This window comes from Melanostigma gelatinosum (assembly GCF_949748355.1).
Source record: "Melanostigma gelatinosum genome assembly, chromosome: 13".
NCBI lineage: Eukaryota > Metazoa > Chordata > Actinopteri > Perciformes > Zoarcidae > Melanostigma > Melanostigma gelatinosum.
In genome coordinates this window covers 20,180,541-20,203,753 of record NC_136646.1, presented here as the reverse complement: position 1 = coordinate 20,203,753, position 23,213 = coordinate 20,180,541, and the positions used below count along the sequence as shown (strand labels likewise).

General features: G+C 42.4%; 2 protein-coding genes across 3 annotated transcripts; one reads left to right on the top strand and one right to left on the bottom strand.

The window, feature by feature from the left end:
- Positions 1 to 1,904: 1,904 nt before the first annotated feature.
- LOC306787002 (phosphoribosyl pyrophosphate synthase-associated protein 1) lies at positions 1,905 to 10,586 on the top strand. 2 transcript variants are annotated; one of them, XM_079281987.1, is made up of 11 exons: positions 1,905 to 3,071; positions 3,218 to 3,270; positions 3,652 to 3,718; positions 3,848 to 4,020; positions 4,197 to 4,312; positions 4,426 to 4,481; positions 4,572 to 4,717; positions 5,536 to 5,577; positions 7,477 to 7,547; positions 7,889 to 8,035; positions 8,506 to 10,586. In XM_079281987.1, the coding sequence occupies exons 1-11, from the start codon at positions 2,989 to 2,991 to the stop codon at positions 8,662 to 8,664; spliced, it is 1,113 nt and encodes a 370-aa protein (XP_079138113.1). In that variant the 5' UTR covers positions 1,905 to 2,988; the 3' UTR covers positions 8,665 to 10,586. The 2 variants fall into 2 exon arrangements, with proteins under 2 accessions (XP_079138113.1, XP_079138114.1); XM_079281988.1 differs by lacking the exon at positions 5,536 to 5,577.
- Positions 10,587 to 12,530: 1,944 nt separating this feature from the next.
- Positions 12,531 to 13,740, bottom strand: LOC306787543 (ras-related protein Rap-2a-like; the record flags this gene model as incomplete). Its single annotated transcript, XM_079282712.1, has 1 exon — positions 12,531 to 13,740. One exon carries the CDS (start codon positions 13,738 to 13,740, stop codon positions 13,114 to 13,116), a length of 627 nt encoding a protein of 208 aa, XP_079138838.1. The 3' UTR covers positions 12,531 to 13,113.
- Positions 13,741 to 23,213: the final 9,473 nt, after the last annotated feature.

Below are 23,213 nucleotides of genomic sequence, written 5' to 3'. Positions count from 1 at the left end.
TGGCAGCGATCTCCTCCTTCAAGGCAGCCATTTCTGACACCAACTGGTTGATTGGTTTTGAGCTGTCCATTTGAGCTGTTCTCAGGTCCTGCATATTTAGACAATGGTAATACTCAATTGTTGTTGTAGTTTGAGTAGTTATGGCTCTGTTTGCACAAGAGGTCTCTCTGGATGGATGTCCGATAATAAGTAAGTCTCCCAGAGGATTTCAGGGTATACCTCCTCTTACATCAAAGGAACATTCCGTGACATCACAGAAGAACATTCATTCTGACAAACATTCCGTGACATCACAGAATGTTCCTTTGATGTACCTCCTCTTACATCAAAGGAACATTCCGTGACATCACAGAAGAACATTCATTCTGACAAACATTCCGTGATATCACCAGGATACATTCTGACAAACCATGACATCATCAAATGTTCTAGAATGTCAATGACTGCAATGTTCCAAATTGTGGTCACATGACTACACTTGGTCACATGACTTCTCCAGACTAAAAAACCTGCAAAATAGAATTACAAAAAGGGTTGCTTAGTTACAGAAAATATATTGTATTGGTTGTCTTCCTCTATAATCTTCCTCTATAACTTTTCAAACTTAATGACAACGCTGCAGGCCATTTCTCTCTCATACACACACACACACACACACACACACACACATCAAATCTGCTTCAAAATGAACACTTACAAATCAAAGTTTACTAGATTATGGGTCAATAAATGTGGTCAACACACGTCTCTCACTCTGTTCACTAATTAATTGAGATAAAAAATAAAGAATAAATAAATAAAATAAATTTCTTCAGTAGCTTTGGAGAAGGATCAGCAGACAGTTATTATGGTTGTGATTATCTGCTCTCTAAAATAGTATTTCAGCAATTAAGGTGATTAGACAAATCGAGAACAATGAGAATCAATAATGATTACGCAACGTTTTGGGGTAAATCACTCGTCTTGGAAGCTTTATCATACTGTTGGAGAAATACATCACATCATGCAGAGTGACAGAAAGCCATTCTGTTGCCGAGAAGAGAATGGCAATGACTTCAGGTCACAGTGAGGTCATGAGGGGGTCGAGATAATGTATCATCCTACGGATGGTCATCTTTCATCTCAAGGCTCCAGGTAAAGTTGACTTCTGCTCTGAGGTCACACTGCCATCATAACAAGCTTTTAAACTGAGCGTGAAGGTTCATTTTTAACAAAAACAATTGTAGCTCAAGGTAGCTTCACTGGCTTTCTCCCGGGCATTAAACCGCATCTCACCGTCGTAATCAGCTCATTAAGTTTGCTCAGTTTGCATCATGTGGCTGCAATACGACATGTCGGTCACATGATAACAGGTGGACAACAAATCTGAAATGTCAATAACATAAACAACATTCCTGAGTGAAGTTTTAATCAATGATGAAGAACACAGAGATATCATGTAATTTCTCCTGTCCTCTGTCCTCCTGGCTGCTTTGTCTCAGCCAGCAGAGAAGTTTACAAGAACAAACTAAGATAAACAGACAGCAGACAGACAGCTTTTGTTTTAGCTTGTTGGTAAAAAAAAAAAATCTTGTCGTCAAACGTTTGTACTGTGCTTGTGGAAACAACGTGGTGGTGGATGAGAGAGCTCCATTTCAACCTCTTCACCCATTATCCCCGCAATAAACCTTTCACTTTATTTGACTCCCCTCGTCTTTGTCTGCGATCCATACAGAACGTCAAATGCTTCTTGGCATTTTGTTTGGTATTGATTTGTAATGCCATGGTGTTTTTTTTATTTTTAATGCAATTCAGATGGGCTGCTGTGGTGCTGCAGAGACAATTCTGCTCCAGCTATTGTTTCACACATAAACCCTGTGTAGCCTAAGGATGGCATCATTGACAGCAAACAGATGCATAGACAGCACAACCATCCACAAGAAGCTCACTGATTTTGAGTCACTTTAAAATGTTTCCAATAAGTAGCTCAGGCATTTATCATGTTAATGCAGGGGACTACATTTTGACACACAAATTGACAATGAAAAATGTGTACAGCTGTGTGTCACTGGGGAAGAGGTGGGTTTATTTCCAATGCTTTGCACCTCAGAGCCACAAAGGAGAGCCGTAGATTTGTTTGGACATTAACGCTATGGCTTAAAATCACCACAACAGAGTGCTATATCGGGTTGATTTTGGGCTTTGCTGTAAAAAGCCATCAGTTTATGTAATGTTTTTAACATTTGAAACAAGACAAACATGAACTGAAACACATTAAAGAAAATGATCTTACATGGACACATTGATATTAAATCAGCAAGAAATATGAAATAACATGTTTCAGATGAGGATGAGGAGGGCTACTCCTGTGGTTGCAAAAATACGTCAAAGAGGTAGACTCAGAGATACTGTCCCTGGTACTGCATCAGGTGTGGTTAGGAGCCCCATGCCGCCATTATTATCATTATTATAAATAGCAAAAACAACAACAACAACAATCATGATAATAATAACAATACTCTACAGTTTTGTCACAACTAATACTCATAATACTTTATTATGAGTATTATGACAAAACTGTCACAACGCCATGTTGTTACACACTCCGAGACAGTAGGTGGCGGCATGCACCGTTAAACGTTGGTTTGTATTCTGCCGTTGAATTGAATAAGAAGAAGAAGACGTGATTCTCATTAGACTGCTCTTGTGGTGGCTACCAACTAACGGGTATCAGCCGTTTGTCCGCAAACAATCAGACAAATTGGTTGAAGAAAGACCGCGATTAAAATTGATGTTGTAGCTGCGCTGTAGCTTAAGTTTATATCACACACTGAAGGTTATTTTGTGTAATTAGCTCTCTTAGCAGGCTATTGTGCGGTAGCTAGCTGGCTAGTTAGCTCAAGGCAACGTCATAAGAAAGAAAGTGGGAAACAAACGTGGTGGCGCATTGATTAAAGCTGCTGCTGCTGCTGCTGTCTGTCTGTGAAACAAACCACCAGCAGTGCGAGAATGAATATCGCTAAAAGTGGTTATCGCGTCTTTTCCGCGAACTCTTCAGTAGCGTGCACAGAATTGGCCAAGAAGATAACGGAGTAAGCACAACTGAGCGTTTCTGACATTTTCTTCTTGCGCTACTGACCGCAAATGTTAACTAGTGTCTGCATGAACAAATGAATGAATCATTACTTTTCAACAATTGGCTACATTCTGTCTGTAAATGTGTGCTCGTGCTTCACAGGCGGTTGGGAGTCGAACTGGGAAAGTCTGTGGTCTTCCAGGAGTCCAACAGAGGTGAGGCGAACAAACGGTTAACATACATGCTCACTTTGATGTTTTTAGAGATGCTGTGGGCCTGGGATGACTATTGAATGTTTGAGCATGGCATGGACGTTTACAGTTTTTTTGGAGGTGAAGATGTAGCATCAGGAAAATGCACCTAGTCCATTCATTATCGGGCCATATCATTTTACATTTGGATTTGCATAGTACACGCTCCTTTATACACAGCAGGACAAGACTGTGGATATCTTACTTTAATCGTTCTATCAGCTCATTAAGAAATAAAGCTCTCATCAGGTTTGATCAATAACTGAACACCCAGCTGCCACCACGCTCAACATGACGAGCAAAGCCCCCATACAGGAACTGATTGCGACTTTTCCATCACAACAGAAACTAGAGTGGATGTGAAAGAATCCGTTCGAGGACAAACTATCTTCATCATCCAGACCATACCGCGGTGAGTTCAATGTCTGACTTCTGCACAAATCACCACATCTGCAAGGGCAATCTTGTGTCAAGGTTTTTATGCTGTCACTAGCTAAAGTTTAATGTTTTATCCTTTTCTTTTTCCCCCCAACGCAACCAGAGATGTCAACACGGCCATCATGGAGCTGCTAATTATGGCCTACGCTCTCAAGACGTCTTGTGCAAAGAACATCATCGGGGTCATTCCTTACTTCCCCTACAGCAAACAGTGCAAGATGAGAAAGAGGGGCTCGATAGTCAGCAAGTTGTTAGCGTCAATGTTAGCGAAAGCAGGTAAAGAGAACGACATGAACGTCAACCTGTGATTTGTGTGCCTGTCTCTTCATCAGTGGTGTTGTGTTTGCAGGGATTTATTTGATTTGTTCACTCGGAACATTGATCTCATTGTTGACGGTGAAATACCTTGTTAATTGGGAGGACGGCCGTTAATCTGTCTTCTTCCCCAAAAGGACTAACGCACATCATCACCATGGACTTGCACCAGAAGGAAATCCAGGGCTTCTTCAGCTTTCCAGTGGACAACTTGCGTGCCTCCCCTTTCTTGATTCAGTACATCCAAGAAGAGGTGAGCAGCCTGTTGGGTTGTCTAATGTGTGTGTTTGAGTGTAGGTGTTGGTAACTCCACCTATTATCCCAATCAGTCTCATATAAACATTGTTCTTTTCTTTGTCCCGTCAGATTCCTGATTACAGAAATGCCATCATCGTGGCAAAGTCCCCGTCAGCAGCTAAGAGGTAGCCGATGGCTTTTTTTTTTCTTCTTCAGTATGTCATTTGCTATTTATGTGACTAAATATGTGTGAATAAGCATGTTTTTGTCTCCAGGGCTCAGTCCTATGCAGAGCGCCTGCGTTTGGGTCTGGCTGTGATTCACGGCGAGGCTCAGTGTTCAGAGTCGGACATGGCCGACGGAAGACACTCGCCACCGTGTGTACGCAACACCACAGGACACACCGGACTGGAGCTTCCGCGTAAGAACAACAACTCCCATTCTGTATCTATTTAATTTGCAGATTTATCGGTTGACAGGTAAACATATCCCTGGTAATTGTTCCTCACAGATTCCTTTTTTCTTTGTCACACCATGCTCAAACTCAGCCAGACATTTCTAATTATTCCTGCTAGTTTACGAAGCTTCACTGCATTCATAATACATATCCTGCCGACAACCCGATACAGCTTTTGTATCGGGTTGCCCTGTGTCGAGCTGACGATTCTGCCGTTTCTCACTCGTACCATCAACCATCCTCCCAAGAACTTGATTTCCTGTGTCACTGCATGTTTTTAATTCCAACGATACACCACATCTACTCGTGCTGCATCCTCCGCCAGCTGCAGCTCCTAACTTGCAGAGAGTGACGTGCTTACAAATCCTAGAATCACAGTCCATGCCCATTTGTTGGCACATGCAGTTATTTATCTTTGGTGAGAAATATGTGCAGTGTTAATCCCTGGTAAGGCCAGTTCAATGGTTCAGTCTGAGAAGATATCCGGCGATTGTGTCATTGGCAAATGACTCCGACGTATTTGTGTTCATTTAATTCTTCAGTGAAAATATTTCTTGTATTTCTATCCTCACCCTTGACTTAAAACATCCTCCGATGGAACAATGACTTGCTCTTTAATTCATTGAAAAGACAGAACGAGTCAGATTTTTGTTGCCGTGAAACATTTAAACTTTCCGTCAAAACTAGTGAGAGGATTTTCCAAGTCTTGGCCTCATGTGTTTGTCATGTGAAATATTTGTGCATTTGTTTGTGTTAACATGGTGTTTATTTGTTGGTAATAGCAGGCAAACAACAAGCTCCGTTCCCCGGCATAGAGCTCCCAAGTACGACCGTAAACATAACTTACATCTATCAAATGGTTCCTCAGTTTGTGCATGTGTAGAAGGGTTTGTTTCATCTTGTAGAATTCCAGTCTGCATTCTTGAAGGGGGGGGGGGGGGGGGAGTTGATGAAAAAGTGCACAGACTTGATTGTTTAGTGCGCAGACAGTTTGCATTGACGAAACCTTTTCGATCGGCAGCTGTACAGTGTGCTCTCTGCTCTCTGCATGTTGACTCACATGTTCACTGCACCTTTTCTAAGAGTCCAGACGGTCGTTCTACAAGATGGGCCAAACGCCTCCTTTGTTTTGTGTTCTGATTTTATTTTGAAATCCATGAATCAAAACAGACGATTTTTTGTTTTTATTGATTTTCCTTAAATATCTGGACTCATCTTTGCCAATCAACACACGGCGCCCCATATGAAGGCCAGTGTCAAACCGCTGGTTCACTGTTGATCCTAACTGCATGTGATGAGAACAAAGCATGCTTATGAAAGCTAACAGCTAATGGTGGGAAGCAGAAACGTAACCAATGGGGTTGTTGGAATGTTTAAGCATTGCATTAAAGTCAAATCTAAGTTTTATATTGCTACTTCACTGATAATATTTATTACAATAACATCGCATTGTTAACTTGTTCTTGAAATTTGCTCATGACATCATTTAAGCTATTTAAATCTATTGGTGGTAACGTTGATGAAACTAATTTCATGATATCGGACCAAACATTTCTCAGCAAGCTGTAAAAACATAAGTGTGTGTATACTGCTAACATGGCTTTAGTTGTTTCTGGTGACTAGAGAGTGACTGTGACACTGCCAGGTTCTCTGATGCTGTGGGACTCCTGGTGTTGTGCAAGGCATGCTCCTCCTGTCTCTGCTTCTCTATACTTTCTCCTTCACAATCGGCTCGACTGGCTGATTGTTTACCAGCTGATTGTTTCCTTCTACCCTTTGAATAACTACGTTTACATGCACAACAAAACGTCCTTTGCTGCTGCTTCTAGAATAATCACATTATGTCTCCAAAGAAGTATTCAAGCGGCCATTTAAATATGCGTGTGTAGAGCAGTTTATTTTAGTCGTAGGGTAAATACACACACTATTGAGTCTGTCACAAGGTGGAGACTGTTCATGGTGTCTTCAATATGTTTTTCTGTCTCTAGTTGATGTACCTCGAGCAAAATGAAACGTTGCATGGTCTTTTTATCAGCAACTAAACCAGGACACCAGAGTGTTTACAGCTCGTTAAAATCAAAGTAACGTTTGGGGTCGGATGGGATTGCATTGCTGTTTATACGCCCTGCATTGTGATGGTGGACAGCCACCTGGCTCACAAGTACTCACCATGACGAATGAAGCTGTGTAGATATGAAGAATGGAGTCATAGCTTGTGTGGCGGAGTATTGTGTGCATGTAAAAGTAGTTGCTGCCAGCAGCGATGTTCGACTGAGGACTGACCCCAGAGCGCGTGTGCGTGTGCGCGTGTGCGTGTGCGCGTGTGCGTGTGCGCGTGTGCGTGTGTGTGTGTGTGTGTGTGCGCGCGCGAGATTGGGTATCCTGGGCAGAAAACCCGGTCATTTGATTTTGCATGGCATGTGCTGTACTAAGTTTGGCATTTCAGTCTCTTACCCTCTTAGGTGGGGTACAATGGGGGGAAATAATCGAAACTGTTGATTGCCATTTTTGATTTATTACAGCAATGTGTTAATCTCACGTAAATTCTACAAATCATTGACATAATTCAGGGTGCAGATTTTGCTTAAATCGCAAAACTTTTTTTCTCAACCCAATTTACCCAATCTACTGAGAATTATCGTCAACAAGATGAAGCGCGGCACTCGTAAGCTTCCCAAAGTGCTCTCGGAGTCGCAGGTAACCCGCTCTGCTTTCCTTTTCAGTAATGATGGCCAAGGAGAAGCCTCCCATCACTGTAGTCGGAGACGTGGGGGGGAGGATCGCCATCATCGTGGTGAGATGCTGTCAGCTGCTCTGCCATCTTATGATTATGACTTTTTTTTTTAATTCTCATTTATGGCGTTTTAATTCACAGGCAATAAAACATACAGACGCTCGATTCAGTGAAAACAGGTGCTTTGCTGCTGCAGCCTAATGTAGTCTGTGTAGGACCAGCTGATGGTGGCTAACAATGAATTTTCATGTATAACAGACAACACTGAGTCAACACACTGACTTGATGTTTTGGCATTTCCTGTTATCCCATAACTCTTATTCATGGCCACTACAAATAGTGTTGTTCATAAGTTCTGCCACTATCCTCCACTTCAAGTATTTTTCCTTTTCTTCTTCCAGGACGACATCATAGATGATGTCGGGGCCTTTGTTGCCGCTGCTGAGATCCTGAAAGAGAGAGGAGCCTATAAGATCTACATCATGGCCACACACGGCTTACTGTCTGCTGACGCTCCACGCCTCATCGAGGAGTCGGTCATCGACGAGGTGAGGGCGCCTCAAACTGTTTAATCAGTACAAGTAGTTCTTCTGATTCGTGCTGTACATGATCAACATGGAAGCTAAGGAGGTAACCGGTGAGACTGTTCCCCTTTAGCGCTCATCTGTTCCTTATGAACACAAGAGGATCATTATATTGCAGTTGTATTTCTGTGAACTTTTAGTTTCAATTTTCACTTCCTCCTGACTATCCAGTGTTCGAAACGTTTTTTGCTCGCTGCATTCAAAAGTTGTAAAATGTCCCATCAGTTTATCTCTCTCAGATTGAAATGATGTAAGCCACGTGCACACTAAGAGTTCACAGGTGAAGGAGGAAATAAATGACTACACAAGTGTAGTTTTTAAACAATAGTGTTGTGTTTCCTCATGACTTGAATCCTGGTGTCACTGTGCCATTTACTGCTTTTTAGTTTGAATGAACAGCGTCTCAACACTCTCTGTGATCATTCAACCCGCAGGTGGTGGTGACCAACACGGTCCCCCATGAAGTGCAGAAGCTACAGTGTCCCAAAATCAAGACTGTGGATGTGAGCATGATACTGGCCGAGGCCATCCGCCGCATCCACAACGGAGAGTCCATGGCTTACTTGTTCCGCAACATCACGGTGGACGACTAGAGCGAGTCGGAGAGGGACGAGGTGGGTGAGACGGTGACCGAAGACGGGTGCTGTGAAGATAAACATGCTAACGTCATGCCAACGTGTTTTGTGTCAGGATTACATGTTTCTCAATTCCTTGAAGAAAGTTCAAATGGTAAGAATTACCCAAAGTTATTTAAGTTTCATCTTTTGACGCGTTCTGTCGTGTTTCGAAGCCGCTCCTCGTCTCGCTGCTTTTCCAACTTGAACAAAAGATTTGTATTTAAATAAAAGTTGCTTAGTCGTGCACTGCGGTACCTCATAACTAATGACTGAGAGAAACACGTCTCTAGAAACCGGACTAGATGCTCTACCAACCATTCTAAAAGGCGCCTGCCTGCGCCCGTGATCCGGCTGCTCTGTGATGTCTTTGTGTTTAACGGTGGTGTGTTGTTTCCAACCTCAAAGACAACGGGGGACAAACTCCGGCTCATTGGTGCCCAAATACCGCAGCTGTCTTTGCACCACTTGTGGGAATGTTTGGTAGACTGTCCGAGACGACACAACAAGGTTCTCAACATCTGTAGAAGTGAATGAATCGTCGTTTCATATTGTGTATATTAGGGGGTCAGTTCAACAAAACGATGGCAAAATATATTCTCCTACTTCCTCTGAGAATTATCTCCGAGGAGAGTTTTGGTTTATTGTCTGTGCTTCCTGCTGTTAACTGATGAGTACAGTTGAGTTTAATGTCATTTAATTTATGAGGCTCAAATGATCAATATGCTTTGTTTGAAAGGCTCAAATAATTGACACTGGATATAATCTACAATGTTCACAGCGAGGTAACTCGCAAACGAGTTAAAAGATTTAAACACCACAGAGGAAGAAACATGGGTAATGAATACTGTAGCACTGTTTGATTTGTATTTCCTTATTTGGATGGACTGACCCTTTAATAATCTCTCTAGCAGCAGACTGAACAGAGCTATTCTAACATAGTGCTCATTTAAGGGCTGATGGTGTAAACTGTGACATGTATGATTTACATAAAAAGCCAAAAGGACACTCCTCCTCGTAGCCAATGAACTACAAACCACGAAGACTAAACATCACCGCCGGGTTTCTTTAGTTTGTGTTTTTTAAGGAGGATTTCCTTCATTTAAGTGCTTGAGTGAACCTCCGGCTGGGTCTTCCTCGTCATCGCAGTGCTCTCGTTATCTGCTGATGTAACTGAAAGGCTGCTTGTGTGCTTTAAACTTAATTCTCCCGGCTGGAGGTTAGAGACGGTAATCCACAGTACACAACCTTTTTAAAATGCAAGAAGCAGCCAAGTTCTCAATCAGATTTTCTTCATTTTGAGATTTGTATTGCTCGTCTATTAAGTGCATTACAGTAACCAGCATTGAATTCTTGAAACCCGAGTGTGTCACCAGCACTTGAACGTACCAGACAAATTTTCCAACAATAAAGTGAATGATGTGTTTTTAGTAAATTGACACTCGCCCTCAGTGTGGTGTAGATTATCTGCATAAAAACATCTCTCAGTAAATGTCAAAGTGATGCTTAAGAGGAAGTTGGTGTGTTTCTGTACTGATGGAGCCTTTTGCTCAGGGAGATGTACTCAATAAGCCAGTGCACCGTTATTTCTTCTTCTGTGTTTTTGAAGGTTTGTTCCGATCCTAGAACGTCTGTCTTCCATTCAGCAGAACTGTTGCCTTCGCTTTTTACCGTATGTTTTTGTTGTGCACACTGGATTTCTGCTGAGGGCTGTTTGAGAGCTCGACGCTCACGCTGGTGTTGTCTGTGTCACATGCTGTTGCTGTGCAGGCTGAAATGTTCCCCGGCGTTGGTGTACTTCGTCACGTCTTCTCTGTTTGCTTGTCTGTGATGTTGAGGACGTATGATTTAGACGCTCGCACCTCTCTGTAGCTCGGCGGCGTTTTGTCTGTGCATCAAAATAAAACCGTTGCATCTTGCTGTGCCTCGTCTCTAACAATTAAGGAACCTTTATCCAAAGCACGACATGTTATAGACTGTTTACTACTAGATATGTTGCATTAAGGTGACGGAAGACATTTAAATCTTAACAAACTATTTAATTGTTTTTATCAAATATTGATTTTGATCTGAAATTTTAAGATTTCAGAAAGATTCACCGATTTATTTCAGTGCAGAAAAATTAGCTTTTTTTGGGATCTTTTCCTATTTGTTTGCTGCTCTGAATCACATTTTAATTTGCTAAGCTTATTGTTTTAAGCAGTCTTAATATAGACGTTATCGGCAGATAATTGATGAGCAAAGCTGAAAAGGTAATAAAAGTCAAATGTAACTCAAACTGAAACACTGTATAGGTATGAGATGCCTACCTTTTGAGTGAGACATTCAGTGCTACAGTACATCAAAGCACCTGATGTAGAGACGGTCAGAGATCTTATTCTTGTTCAGAACTTCTCAGGTACCTGAACAACACTGAGGAGCTTTGACCAAGTCTAGGATCAGAGACAAACCCGGAAACACTCATTTATGGCAGTAATTCCAAATTCTGCTTCAGTCGGTCTCTGAAACGAATCTGTTGCCTGCGTTTCTGCATCACGTGAGTTATTCGACTGGGTTTCACTCCCTACAGCCGGTCTATGCCTGTGAATGGAAAGTTGAGGTCCCACCTGAGCTTTAAGAAGACGGTGTGCCTCTCCTCGTCCGTCCGTGTTCCGAAGCGACCGGTTTGTGTTCTGCTGTGGACCGACCGACGACGGCAGTTTAAACGGGACACAAAGAGGAAGCAGAGATCCGATCATCACAGGTCACTTCCTTGTCTGATTCTGTAGAAACAATGCACCTTGTATCTGGATGCTTTTGGAAAGAGGAAGCATACCTTTTATTGTTTTTGTCTCCCTTTCTGGGCCTGTGGCTTTTTAACAGCCTGGAACTGTTACCAGCACTTATGAAGGGCTCTTAAGAGAACATCGATATGTCATTAACAGAGTGTACTCATCCATTTAACCATGTTTTATGGCAGGTGGAAAGTGTTATTTTTATAAACTCAAAGTACTATAAACTGCATATTTTCAAGGGAAAAAACCAGCATTTTCAGTCGTGCTTTAAGTGACTATAGAGTTCCATGAATCATGTTTTAACTCGTGTATTCTAGCAGTCACTGCAGACAGAAGTGGAGGAAGCATATGTAGTTCCCTTATTTGTTTTGTCATTGTTTGAAAGGACCTCCTTCCTCATTGACACACGGAGAACATTCATGAAATGCCTGCGTTCATAGATATTGACCACCGGGGGGCGTCACAGCACAGAGCCATGTGTTGGACCAAAACAATAAATCCATCATTGACTATTTCACCAGGATAACCCTCTTTTTTAATGTATAATAACACAGCATTCAGTGGATTTATTTGGTACGTACATTACAATCAACGCCGATCACTTTAAATACAGACAGGCTGGTCATGTGTTGCAGCACTTCCTGCTTTCATACTTTCTAAAACTTACACTTCTGGTCGGACCAGCTCTGTTCCCGAGATAAGAGATAAGATAAGTATTGTCACTCTGCAACTTGTAGTAGAATTACAGCCACCGAATACATTTAAAGAACAGATATGCCGTCACAGAATTACTGATTATACAAGTGTCTGCACAGAACAATGTAAAAGTCCTTTGATCCAAACTGTCTTTATTTGAGCTTTGTTTTACTTTCATTACCTTTCAGTGTGGGCTGTGAACTTACTCTAGAACATCATTTCCCAATGTCTATATGCCCCCCCCCCCCCCCCCCCCAACACACACACACTTCTTTTTTGAAAAAAATCTGTGAAATAACATGTGACTGGAGGTATTCGCAACGTTTTTTATTTATTTAACTTGAAATAAGCACTGAATAATATATCCACTATCCCCTTGGTCTTTGTGCATTTATTGTGAAAAGAAAATCGCATTTAAATTCTCCCACTACAAAAGCAACATTTATTAGTCGCACACAAAGAGACAGAAAACACCAGCAAGTATGTATTCAAATAATAATTCACAACATGATGTGCTTTCACAATATGAAGCGTTCTGTCTTATGTAAACACACTTTTGTATAAATACCCATCACTGCACAGTTATTGCACATTTTTAACACCAATAACGCAAACACTTGAAGATGAAACCTGACATACACATCTGAGTGAAAACTCAGCATAATTTTAGACATTCACATTATTCTCATTATTCAAACGGTTGTTCTACTTCTGTCACGTCTGTTCGGTGGTATCTGCGTTCATGGTTACGTGCCCGTCCTCACTGCAGCATCTTGATGCCTCCAGTGGTTTTGGGGGTTTTTATGCCAAGCTTTCAAGCCTGATGCATTGTTAACAGACCTGTGTTTCAGAGTCTCAACACTGTCTCTGGGTAGGTATCTCCCCACCAACAAAGCCCTCTCGGTCTCTCTCGGGCGGTTTTCTCTCCGTCTCTTCAGGCGTCGTCGCCTCCTCGTCTCTATGCGATGAGGCAGCTGTCGTTCTTGTTCAAAGGCGGTCGTTTGGCGCTCTCCTTGGGGATGGTTTCCCGCCTCCGGCACAGCGCCGGGCTGAACCGACTGGGCAGGTTGGCCTGCAGCAGCAGCTCTCTGAAAGCCTCCAGCACGTTGATGTTGTCTTTGGCGGAGGACTCCAGGAAGCTGTGGTTCCAGTCCAGCTCCACCGTGGCCAGCACGTCCTTGCTGAACACCCGGCGCTCGTTGCGGCGGTCTATCTTGTTGCCGATCACCACGATAGGCGTGTACTTGTCCTCTTTGACTTCCAGGATCTCGTCTCGCAGACTCTTGACCGCTTCCAGGGATTCGGGGTCGTCCACGGCGTACACCAGGGCGAAGGCGTCGCTGCTCTGGATGGAGAGCTTGCGCATGGCGGGGAAGGAGTAGCTGCCGCTGGTGTCCATGATGTTGATGGTGACTTTGACACCCGCCACCTCGTACTCCTTCCTGTGGAGCTCCTCCACTGTGCGCCGGTGCTTGAGCTCAAAAGTGTCTTTGAGGAAGCGCTGGATGAGCGCCGTCTTTCCAACTCCAGCCGCTCCCAAAAACACGAGACGCACCTCTGTCTTCTCCTTCACCTCGAAAGACATGATGAGCTCTTCCTGTGGATCCTTGTCGGAGACCTGTTCTGATGTCAGTGATGGAGCTGGATGCAGTTCCTGTTGGAGAGGATGATGATGATAGCAGGTGCAGAGTGTGCCGGTCAGGGCTGCACTTTTTTATTTATGTTCACACATCACCTGCCCCCTTCTGCTCTCAGCCAATCAGGAGAGGGCAGCATCTCCCGCTCCCTGAGCTTGCAGCAGCCAATCACAGACACTCAGGCAAAACAAGAAGAGTAAGAATGAAAAAAATGGAGTGTGTGTGTACGTGTGTGTGTGCGCGTGTGTGTGTGTGTGCGCGCAATGCAGACTTCAGAGTCGTGGATCGTTTCTGACTGAAGATCGGAGATGGTGCAGTCTTGTTAATACTTACTGTCATAAATGAATCGGCCATGAATCATTCATCTCACTTTGATCAATGCTTGTGAATCAGTTACAGTAGTTGGTTCAATGTGCAGATGTTTGAACTCGTGCTCGGATCATTAAAGGAACTACAGTGAAGCATTTGTTTGAATCATGAAACATACAATTCAATATTCTGTCAAAGTTCTACTACACCGATGAGGTAAATATGGTTTGTTGCCTTTTTCTATGGCGACAGCCGTTGACGAAGCACCCTCGGTCTCCTTTGGTAGCTGGTCTGAGGATCTTCATGACGTCTTCCTCCATCTGCTGATGAAGATCTGCTGGTGTGATCGAAAGCTCCAGAAGAGCTGCAACGTTTTTTGCGGAGGCTGTTTTTGTCAAATGAAGAGAAATCTGTTTTCCAGTCAAATTTAGGAAAAGTAGAAAGTATACAGAATAAATACTCCAGAACTATTACTTAACCGTGTCTGAAGACGTTGAACCAGCTTATACTTTGACAGTTTAATACAAATAAAAGAGAATCGTTTTATTTGTGTTACTTGCAGGCTGACCTCGGCTCTTTTTATTTCTATATCGACTTCTTTTCAGCGGACATTTCTCCGGCTCTTGCTGGTTTTATTTGCATTCAGTACAAATGATCACACAGTGAGATGTCTCATGTCATCCGACGCTCTGCTCACATGTCACGAGGAGGCAGAGACAGATGTTCTGGTCCTCTAAGGAAGCAGTGTGTTTAATATCATTGTCTCCATCATGTTACACTTGTTATCGCACAGAGATCTCGCACACGTTCTCTGTGCCCAGACTCTGTCACTTGTTGCTAAGATACCACCGAAGCCATTACCCGAGCTAAAAGGGATTTATGAGTAGAAATGTGCACCTTATTAGAGCCGTCATTCATTACGAGTCCAACTGTTCCCTGTGGAGAACGGTAATGGGGCACATTGGCTAATTAGGCGCATCGAAAGCACACTTCATGTCCCCATATTTCAACACATGTGATTTTTGAATTATTGGGAAACGTGTGAGTTCCTCTTGGCTCGTTCAGGTTGGATTGCACTGTCTGTGCCAAGATTATATATATATATTCAAACGGATGTGTTTGTTATTCTATATAGATGTGTTTAAATCTCATTTACTGTTGAGAAAACTAATATTTTTGCACTAACTGCAGCAGAGGATGTTTCTCTTGAGAATAATTGTCTGTTTGAATCACAATTCCAGCACATTTCCTGATGTTGCCGTTACGTTCTGCATTTCATAAACTCTCAGCGAGGGACTCCGGCATGTCAACTCTGGCCTTCCTGACCTCTGCCTCCCGGAGACCAAACCATTAAACACAGCAAGACAGGGCCCGCATGGGAGCCTATACATATTTATATATATATTTCAGCACCCTCAGATGTATACTTTGAAGGTAGTACTTTGTGTAAACAGAAAAGGGTGAATGTAACAGTGTCTTTAAAGCAGCTATAACTGATTTTACTGACCATTGTTAATGTAGAAATAATGATTTGTTCAGCTTTAAATTCAATAAAAACTGAATGTAAAAAGAGGGGCTAATGTTTGCTACTCTATAAAACCTATATCTCTGTAGTGTCCAGCTTAAAGTGGTCATAAGGACAGATATACTCTGTTCTCCTCGGTGAGGCCCTCTAGCTCCTTCAGGGTTGCCTTTGGTCTCTTTGTTGTCTGAGGATCGATCCTCTCTTGGTACATTTGCTGCGAGGCCATATTCTTTCCATTCTGGTAATCGTGGATTTAATGACCATGTAACATTTCGATTATGAGACTTCTGAGGGCACCAGATCTTATTCATATTCATCACATGTTCTGTGTGGCTGCAATCAACCCACTGTTCATGTATTCATTTGTTGTGTTATTGTCGGCATGCTAACCTGCTAAACGAACCGCTGACATGGTCAGTCTTGTTTTTAAATACTTGCCATCTTTTCCTGCGCATCTCACTCTCACTTGTCTGAACAACAAGCAAACAATTTGTTACCATTTGATTCATAGAAAGGTGTGTCTTGGTATGGTTTTTGTAGCAGCAGGCGTTGTCCTGGGCTGTGTTGCTGGTCACCCACACTGGCTGTGAGGCGCTAGTCTGTTGTGATGACTGTGCCGTGGGAAGGAACAGATTGTTCTCAGAGTACAAGGCTTGTTTTGGGGCCACAGTGGACGAAAACGATCTCTCAGGACCGAGCGCTCTGTTGATCAAGTGTTATTTTTGCACACTGCTCACCCGTGGCTGATTGAAGAATAATTATGAAAGAAGAAAGCGAGGTTTATTCTGTGTACTTGTGGATTGTTCAGCAAACTGTTGGAAGGAAAAAGGAGGAGATGGCGCTTGATATTTACTTAAGTTACTCAGCAGTGTTTGATCAGCCATTAACAGGTAATAATAAAACATTAGCTGGAGGACAAAGGCATGTGTGTGTATTCAGCAGAGTGTGTTGGAACGAGTGGCCCGCCATCTTTTAATAAGTGTGACGGGACAGTTGGCCCCGCCACACTGTGTTGGTCCAGTGCCACTGACGTGTCTAAACTTGGCATTTGAAGTTGCATGCAGCTGGTAGTAATTGCTAATGTGGGCATGCAATGTACGGCGTAAATAAACACGGATGTACCGCAAACTGTGAAGCAGGCTGACCCTGAAGCGCTGCGCCATGCTGTAAAGCCATTTGATCTTTACAGCTGAGCTAAGTGGGCAATTTAAGGGCCGCACTCCAGTGGAGAGTATGATGAAGTCTGAACAGACTCGGGGTCTGCACCCTTTGTTTTGCCGATGGATTAAATGTGAGGTTGATTGCTTAAGAAAGCTATTATTCCCATTCAATGGCTACGTAAAGAGCAGAATATGAGTGTACAGTGTGTTCTTATTTAAAGAACAGAGTTTTATTGTCCGCATATCAAACTTATACTTTGTAGAAGTTCCTTCCGTTAACGACAGGAGGGTTTCAGCCTCAATAAGCTCAACTTTGATGGACTGTTTCACTGTTTTTGGGGGGGTGAACAGTGACATCGATTTATCCCTGAGGTCTGATTGTGCAGACTGTTCCTCAGACCCAGCGTGACACATCCATGATGGCCTCGACGAGGGAGCGATCTAACCGCACATTTCTGGATGGATTCTTCCCGGTGGAGACATTTGAGTTGCTTTTTAAAAGGCCAGAACTACCGCGGTTTAGGGATTGACTTTGGCAGGTTTTCACCGGCCGTGGATACAGATTGTGAAAGGGACAGCTTGATATTGCTTTGTCTTGGCTTTAGCTTTTGCCAGTGTTTGTCCAGAAAGACGTCTGTGCAAATGCTGAAAAGTGGGGGAAATAAATCCAGAGATTTTCTCTTTGTCTTAACTCGCTCTCATATTTTTCTGATAGAACGTATCCTGTAAATTCCAGACCCCTCTTTATATGCATGTCAACAACAAGTACAGACCACAAAAGCCCACTAACACCGGCCCACTCATTTCTCTTGATCCATTCTTTTCGTTCAGTGGCTTTGTGACTTTGAGAGCGCACATGCAGGTGGCTCTAATGAGTGTGTTCAAACCTCCTCCCTCTCAAGTTTGGCGACAGGTTTTCTGATAATGTCCTTTGGCTCTGGAACATCATGTCCTGGATAAGAGAGGTGTGTGTGTGTGTGTGGGGGGGGGGGGCAGGAGCATGTCACCTGCAGTGTTGTTTTGAGTTAAAAGGCTCTACCTGTGTGTGTAGTTTTTTTCTAAATTAAGATATTAACATTTAAAGGCACACACACCAGTCATTTAACACAGTTATCGAATGTTTTGGACGTGACTCCTCATTTCTATATCAACATCGAGTTTCCTCTTTCAGTTCTCAGGGTCAACATGTATGTGACAAGACAACTCTGGCAGCTTCTCTTCTTTAGTAATCATTGAAGGGGAGTCTTTGCTTGCATCAGGGCTCTGCAGCGCTCACTGGCCATTACAGAAGCCCAGGGCGGTGGGAGACACGTTCAAACGCGTATTTAACCAGAACATCCCACGATGAAGCTAAAAAACTGCTACCTGAAATGTCAGGTAGCAGTTTCCTTTTTCATTTGTTGCTTTCCATTCCCAATACATGTACTAGTTTAGTCATTTCAAGCTTCATTTGAATGTCATGTTTTTGATGCATGCAGCTTGGACACTTGAAATTACCAAAAGTGTGTTTGGCACGCCCCCAACGCACTGGGCAGGGCCCCGCACTTGACTGCAATGTGCGCCACGGTGCCAGGTTCCCAAAAATAAAGCCGTAGGACAACGTCCCACACACTCAAATGCCATTCCCGACGTTATGTGCCCCGCTGTGCTCATTACTGTGAGATGAAGAGTTCCCAAGCCTGTTTCCAGTTGTTGTCCAAAGCATCAGGGAACATCACTTCAGGGTGAGTCGAAGATGAAAATGTACAATTATATTTATAGACTGCATCGATTTTTAATAGGGTACATTCGTTGGAGTGTGAAACCAGAGCTGTTGCTGCTCTTATGTTTCTTCTGACCCAATTTTACATTTTAAACCGTTGCACAACATTTTCCACACAGACTTTTACACAGAAACCTTTTGTAAATAAGTGATGATTGGAGCATCGCTGTAGGGGAAAAGGGTTCAGCAAACCTTTGTGAAAATGACGTTATAGATCCTTGAATCACATTTGGACCCCCGGTGTAAGGCAGCTGCACGGCATACCAAGTAGTTCTCTCTCTGCCTTTTGATTAGCCCCACCAGTCAAATAATAATGTCACATTTAATTATTATGATAACGTTTAATAGAATTAACACTTCAATATTCTCAGTACACCAGAAATTTAATTATGTTCAGAAGCTATAAAATGTAGTCTTGCATGTAATGAAAGCAAGTTGGTTGAATCCTCGTATTTAACGTTTCTTTTTCAGTTTCATCTCGTGAAACACCATGACCAGCGTATGCAAATGAAACCAGCATAGAATTAGCATAAAATGAGCTGCGAGGAGGAAAGCTGGAGGTGGAGATTGACCTTCCCCTGCTAGTTTGTGTTGTTGTTGAACATTTTTAATCAAAGTCCTGTTACAACATTTAGTTTCAATGGTGAACAAGTGTTTTTGTGCAGCATTATTTCATTATTATTATTGTTATGTGTGAGAGAGGATTCAGTCAGTGGACCCGCCAAATGATCCTTAAATCTGTGTTGATTCCCTTCCGATCCTTTCACAGAACGTGAGCTCATCCATATTGTACATACGCTACACAAACATCGTAAAAGGATTCAGACAGAATCCAGATCGGTTTCTTATACAGCTGCATGTATGACATTACTCTCCAGTTCCACATCTGCTGGTTCATCATGACGTTGACATTGCCACTCTCCGCATCACGATAAGTTATACAGGGCCGTGGTGCTGGAGCAGCTTTGTGATCTGAAGTATTCAGTCATGAACAACTTCTGCAACATGCTACCTGAGGTAATGTTGAGTAATAAACCACTGACCTACTGAGAATGACTTCAAAGGTGTCCGTCTGTTTTGCAGCACATTCTGCCCTCTGCAAGACAAACATATTCTCTCATCTACTGTTTTGAAGTCCTTTGGTTTGTGCCTCTCAACCCTTCTTCAAGGTTGACTCGTTCTCCAAGCACAGCTACAGCCGGGCAGCGGCCGAGGTTACATTAGCACCAGCTCGACTGACATGGAGGAAGCCACTGACAAGAATTTGTTCATTCAAGTAATTATTTAAACTCAACACATTATCAAAGATGTTATTTCATTATTCTTATTTTCATAATAACGAGATAATGAGTTCATTTTATTGGAATTGCTGAAACAACTTCTTGTTTTAAGTTTTATTTGATAGTGCTCCTAACTTGCCTCTGAAGCTATCAAGCTACCAGATTTAGCCATTTAGAACCTGTTAGCTGTACGAGACACAACACCGTCCATTCTAAAACAATACCGTAAAGCTGCTGTACTCTAAATGAACACAATACACAAACATCTCGTTTTATTTATTTAGCTTGAAAGCCTTCTCACAAAATGACTGTTTTATTCTTCAAAAATATGTCCACCTCTTTTCCCCACAGCCAAAATAGGAATTCATTTCAAAAGTGCACACACTGAACACAGACGTCTCCGTTGTTTGTACACGGAGCTGATTCTGTTGAATCAGCAATGACATCCTCCTCCTCAGCAGTCAGTGAGTTCAACTGTGACCTTTCGCCTGATTTCCCAGTGTAGGTCCTTACTGGGCTGTCAGCTGCAGACTGCAAACACACACACACACACACACACACACACACACACACACACACACACACTGCACTCAGTGTAAAAACTCTTTGAGTGTCATGAAGCTCATCAAGAAGGCGCAGCTGGTTGGTTTCTGTTTGACTGTGTAACGCAGCGAGATAATGGGCAGTAATGTGATCAGCCACGTCTACCGACAGGATGGCCGTAGCACACCTGGCTTCCCTCTGGTAGTGTTACTCTGGGTGAAGCAGTAGTTTCATCTTTATTCAGAGAAAGATTCCAAAGAACGTGTGAGTGCCGTTTGGCAGTAGTTGAAGTTTGAATAAAATGCATCGTTATAAGGAGGACAAAAGTGTTGTTCAAAGAGTCCCATGTGGGTCTATTATAGTCCTTAACAAGCAGACGAACGTCATTCGATGTAAATTACCTTCTTGTCTGTTTTTGAATGCACCTGTCATGATGTTCCCATGAAGCTTTTTTCTAATTCCTTTGTTGAAGATTGTGAACAACATTGACATCCAGCAGGTCATGAGCATCTTAACGCGGTTCCACTGCGTAAAAAAAGTTCATGTCAATCAAATCAAATATGAAATGCAAATGTTTTAATAAAATATAAAAACATAACGTAGTTAGACGTGATAAATAATCTCTTAATAAGCTCTTGAAACGCATTTGATCCCCGATGTGGTTTTATTCGTGCTTTGCATCCTTGAAGGTGAAGTTCCATCTCAGTCGACCTTCAGATGAAATGAAGACGACGTTCATTTACACAGACGTAGAATTGTTTGTTTGGTTCCTCATTAGCTGTTACCATGGCAACATAGCCCACACTTCCTTCGGGTCTGAACCTAAAATATTAAACGTATACTACGAACGGTACATGTTTGCACTTTCACTGCATACAGTTAGAGATATTATACAGTTATATTAACATTACACCCGACATAATACAAATACATCAAAGTCAGAGATGTGAAAGAGAACAATCGGCACTAAAACATGAAAAAAGCTCAAAAGATTATGAACAATACTAAAGAAAGTTAGAGAAATACTATACATGTAATGAAATGTATTCCTTTACACAATTATTCTAATTTAGTTTAATCCGGCTGATTAACGAAACGTCCTTATTACTTGTGCCACATCTTCCACATGGCTGCAGACCTTCTGAGTGTTTAAGTGTTGTGGATGCGCTGCATGAGGTGATGGCGCTCAGTATCCACGGATGGAAGAATGCCGAGGATCAGAGCGGAGAGGAGGAGCCTGAACAACCGCAGTTACATCAAATAATTGGAAGGTTATATCACCTTTATTTTATGAAACTGTGGTTGTAAGTATTCATTCAGTTCAATATCAGCAACATATGTTCTTACGTTGTGGAACACGTTTATTCATCACCGCTAAAAAATACTGCAAATGGTTTTATTTTTTACATGTGAAAAATAGGAGAACACAGCATGCAGCTGATTGGCTGTCAGTGACAGACATCTGCAGCAAAGACACAAAACTTAACGAAAACGACGTCTGTCCGTCTGCAAAGGGTACGTCTCTGCTTTTTTCACTCCACTTCGTGATGCATGACTTATTGGTCTGTTAAAGGTTGGAAGAAGAAGAAATTACAACTTTCCTGGAACTTTGTTTACATATAGATAGGTAACCGCTCCAAGCTGATTGGCAAGTGCGTTATTCTGAGAAAGCATTTCCACTCAGGATAAAAAGGGTAAGAGTAGCTGCTGTGAACTCAGGTCTGTGTGTATATATATATATATATATATATACACAATGTTGAAAGAATATCTGGCCAACAGAACAAAAGATGTGGGAGGCGAAAGCTGAATAATTGTTGCACATCAGTACAGATGTGGTCTTCAACGACAAAGCAGCTTCTGAGGATCGGAGAGGTTTGTGATGATGAGTCCTCTCTCTTTGTGGAATGACTCTCACCACAAATATATCTTGTGTGCACGTTGTATTCTTTCTTATTTATTTAGTTCGATGCAGCTATACCTGTCTGCCTGTTTCCCGCCTGCCAGACCTGCTGCCATCGTAAGCTTTTCGATGTAAATCATTGAAGTGCACCAGTCTGCCTGATGAGTGATTTCCTGCTGACTTTGTATTATCGTTCTTCCTTCCATTGGCTCCTGCTGCCTGCTCTCCTGACTGTGACACGTCTACTCTTAAGAGCATGCGTCATGAAATAAGATCAGTGATCAGCTGAATTACTTCTGAGATGAACGCTTATAGTCCCACAAAGTGCTCTGTTTGAACCCTCAAACCCTTTATTTTTACAGCAACTACAAATAAAAGTGAATTCAACCGCCCTCGGGTAACTTACAACCCAGACATGCGTGAGTTTGTCCTCTTACTTGATGGGGAATCGGATTGCCGACATATTGTCTTCATGAAAGCTTCAGCAGCTCAAGTTCCACCATGGCAACAGTGTTTTAGTCTCAACTCAGCGCTGTTGTCTTTGCAGACCCAAAGGTTGAGCTCCAGCTTAGCCTGCAAACATCAGGATTAGATCTGATTTGACAGATGTTCATGTCTTCTGTACGATAATACATACATTGTGTGCTTACGTTTGTGGTTCATAGTGTTTACACACGGCTCTTGTAGGATTATTTAACAGCATGTTTGTAATATTTCTGACACAACACGAGATAAACAACGTTCTTCACTTGAAAAAAAGACAAACAGTTATTTGCATGTAAAGATCATTGGTTTTACACAACAGTGGGTGAATATTGGTTGTTCCATTATGAAATACCAACCACTGCTTTTCTACAATACGTTCTTTTCACAGCAGCGTGTGAATACAACCATCAACATTCATGAGATGCACATATTCAGTTTCCCGCAGAGAGATGG